Below are 3589 nucleotides of genomic sequence, written 5' to 3' on the forward strand. Positions count from 1 at the left end.
GTATAATTCAACCAATCCGATGATGACTTCGAAACTCCTGAAGTTCACTTTTGTGTGCCATATGCATCAGACGTTTAGCCAACGGTCCGTGGGCGTGACGTCTGAGGCTGAGACTATACTGACCCCAATCTTTTAAACAGCAGAGTATATCCAAAATCTGCTCCAGTAGATATGACAGCTTTCCTAAAACCTTTGAGAATGACACCCTTATGGATTCTAAAACATCACCTGCTTCCATTTCTCAGTCCATCATATTGGAAAGGCCGGGTATGCATGCTTTTTCCCCCAAAACATAACGTATATTACAGTATATTGTTGCTCATTAATATTTAAATATTTGCACACACTAATACACACACATAATCAACTAGGATTGATGAAGTGGATGGGGAAAGGAGAAGGCTAGGGATCAATGGATGCTGAATGGAGAACTCAAAAAATGCTATTGCCTTTCCCAGCCGCCCCAGTTCCAGTGCCCCAAACCAATGGAGGTCGCTGAAGAACTGGAGCTTGTTGGGTAACCGTTCCTGTGAGGGACATAGGACATAACTCCCCAATAAGAGTGCCTGCAGTGCTGGGTTGTACCATTCTAGGGTTAGCCATGGAAAATCCCATGTTGGACACGGTCAAAGTTGAAAGGCTTGTATTCTGGGTTGGAGATGCCATATGGGCGACAGGCACCTCAAAGGCTGTGTTTAGGGGGGACAGGCCACTGGAACAGGGTGACATGGAGTTAAAACCAAAATAATTTGGGTTTGAAGGCTGTGCAGTTGAACCACTTGCATTGGATACGTTGCTGCCCAATGGCCAGGTCATGCCTGCGGCTGGCAAAAATCCTGGGAAGAATGACAGTTGAAAGTGCAAACAAAAAGGGATGATGGGTGATGGGGAGGAAGGGAGAAGGGAAGTGGATAGCATATAGAAGCAGGGATAAAGAAGGTTGAGGTGGGATCTACATCAACTACATACAGGTTATGTTCCACATGACTATATGAACTCTAGGCCTGAAAAACACTGCGTCACAAACACTCAAAAATAAACAGATACTATACAGTGCGTCTCTCTCTCTCTCTCTTTCTCAGTTGCTCTTATTGTCAATGTGTCTCTCTTTCTCTCTCAGCCCTCCTTACCCGGGGCTTTTTGGATGGGGATGGCGTTGAGAGGGGGCTGTTTAGGTTTGGGCTTGACTGACATAAGAGAGTCCAAGTCCACCAATGAAGCACCTTCTCCAAGGAACGACGCCGGCTTTTGGGTCTCATCAGCAGGTTTTGTAGCAGTGTCACCTATCGATAGAAAAAAAAAAACTGTTAGGCAAAAATCTTAATGACCTTGTGCTATTGAAACACGGGAAAAGTACTTAATTAAATGAGCCTTACTTTTGGAAAAAAAAATTTTTTTCATTTAATAATATACACTACCTTGTTAAGTTTGGAGTAGGGCTGCACGATAAATCGCATGCGATATTTAACGCGCATCTTGTCAGTAAAGCCGGTTCTTTAATCAGCGGTAAATCTCCATCACCTGCGGGCTTTCACATTGAGCAGCATTAACTACACAGAGCCGTTGTTCACAGGCAAGCTGCGCAACACCACGTTCATATTCGCGCGATTTTTTGCGCAGCTCGTCAGTGAACAACGGCTCTGTGTAGTTAATGCTGCTCAATGTGAAAGCCCGCAGGTGATGGAGATTTACCGCTGATTACAGAACCGGCTTTCTGACAAGATGCGCGTTAAATATCGCGTGCGATTTATCGTGCAGCCCTAGTTTGGAGTCAGTAATATTTTTTTCTAATAATATAAGAATACTTTTATTCAGAAATGATGCAATAAATTCATTAAAAGTGACAGTAAAGACATTTATAATGTTACAAATGTTTTTTATTTAAAATAACTGCTGTTCTTTTAAACTTTCTATTCATCAAAGAATAGAAAAAATGGTTTCCACAAAAATATTAGGCAGCACAACTGTTTTCAACATTCATATTAATAAAAAATGGTTATTGAGCAGCAAATCAGCCTATTAGAATGATTTCTGAAGGATCATATGACATTTAAGCTGGAGTAATAAATCAAATAATAAATTACAATTTTAAAATATATTAAAATTTAAAACATTTATCTTAAATTGTAATAATATTTCATAATATATATGATGTGTAATTACTGTATTTTTGTATAACATAATATAACATAACATAATACATGTTAATTACTGTATTTAAAAAAAAATCAAATTAATGTAGCCTTGGTGAGGATAAAATCTAAAAAATTTTACAGACCCCAAACTTTTGCAAGGTAGTGTTAACTTTATTAATTAGTATAAAAATTATTGAAAATAAACGAAGAAATAAAACAAAAACAAGTGAATTAAAACTGATAAAAGACAAAATATTAAAAGTTGAAAACACTAAAGACAAAATTATAACAAAACAAAAATTTGTTCTCTATTTTCAGTGCTAGATGTGAAACCTGAAATTGGATAGAACTCAAAAAGGAATTTTAAACATAGAAAGATATCTTGTTTATAAGTGTCTCAAATACACTCTTCAATAGATTCAAAGATATGAACACTGCAGACTTTGTAAAATCTCAGCAAGTAGATTAGATGGGAGCTTGAGATTTTGAGAAAGTTCCTGCCATTTCAGCCGGTTTGTAAAACTAATGAGCATGATGTCTGAGGTTAAGACTAGTTCAAAACTGACCAGGAAAAATAAGATTTGAGACTGCAGAAACAAACAGAAAATGTTTGGAAAACCTGTTTCAATAGTAGGGTACAACGGAGCTAAAGGCGCCTTTGATATTATTTTCCTCTAAACCACTAGATGGCACAAAAACGTGGCGTAGCACTTTCTAAAACATCCGCTTTTCAAGATGCACGTGTATATTTGGCTGATCCTTGACGTGATCGCGGGCAGCAGCGCAAAGTTGATTCTGTGCTTACTTGATCTAATATTTTATGATTTTAAATATTTTTTTTTGTAGATTTAAGTAGCAAATGAGAATCGCTAAAATTAATGCCTATTGTGAGACAAAGGTCTTCTTAACGATTTTCAGTTTTATTTAAGATAATTATATCAACAGTTTTTAAATAACGAAAGAATATGTAAAGGTATGGTATTTGGGGTAAAAAGCGCCCCTGCTGTTGGGGCTTAAGGCGCACAGTAATTAACATGATAATTAATAGATAGTTGACTTTTCCATTTGTTGACTTGACATGGTTAGATTCAGATGGTAAATATTATATATTATGTTGGGTGTCCATATTAGAGATAATGACCATGTTTAGAATGAAACCATCATATTTAAAAACATGATATTAATCCTATCATATAATAAAATATCAATTTCTTGTTACTACTGTAAATCTATATTAAATTATTATGGGATCTCCTTCAATGCTTTCAGAATCTTTTTTTTTTTTTAATGATTTTGTTTCTGTATTTTAAAATGTATATTTGTTATATTAACATATTTTAATGATAGTATATTTATTGAACAAATTAATTATTTTATTTTTCAAGATAAACAGAAAATAGTACAAACTTTGCTAAAGTGATTGTTTTGAACAAGTATTAACTTAGACATTATTT

At 35.6% G+C, this 3589-nt stretch overlaps 1 protein-coding gene across 1 annotated transcript in view; it reads right to left on the reverse strand.

The window, feature by feature from the left end:
* Nucleotides 1–90: 90 nt before the first annotated feature.
* Nucleotides 91–3589, reverse strand: part of LOC107724100 (epsin-1-like) — a 13470-nt gene continuing 9971 nt past the window's right edge. The window contains exons 10-11 of the mRNA XM_016532885.1: nucleotides 1131–1283; nucleotides 91–836 (exon numbers count right to left, since the gene is read on the reverse strand). Coding sequence (XP_016388371.1) covers nucleotides 433–836; nucleotides 1131–1283 — 557 coding nt within the window. The 3' untranslated portion in view covers nucleotides 91–432. The remainder of the gene's footprint in view (nucleotides 837–1130; nucleotides 1284–3589) is intronic.

Source organism: Sinocyclocheilus rhinocerous, unplaced genomic scaffold, assembly GCF_001515625.1.
Source record: "Sinocyclocheilus rhinocerous isolate Xijiao unplaced genomic scaffold, SAMN03320098_v1.1 scaffold335, whole genome shotgun sequence".
NCBI lineage: Eukaryota > Metazoa > Chordata > Actinopteri > Cypriniformes > Cyprinidae > Sinocyclocheilus > Sinocyclocheilus rhinocerous.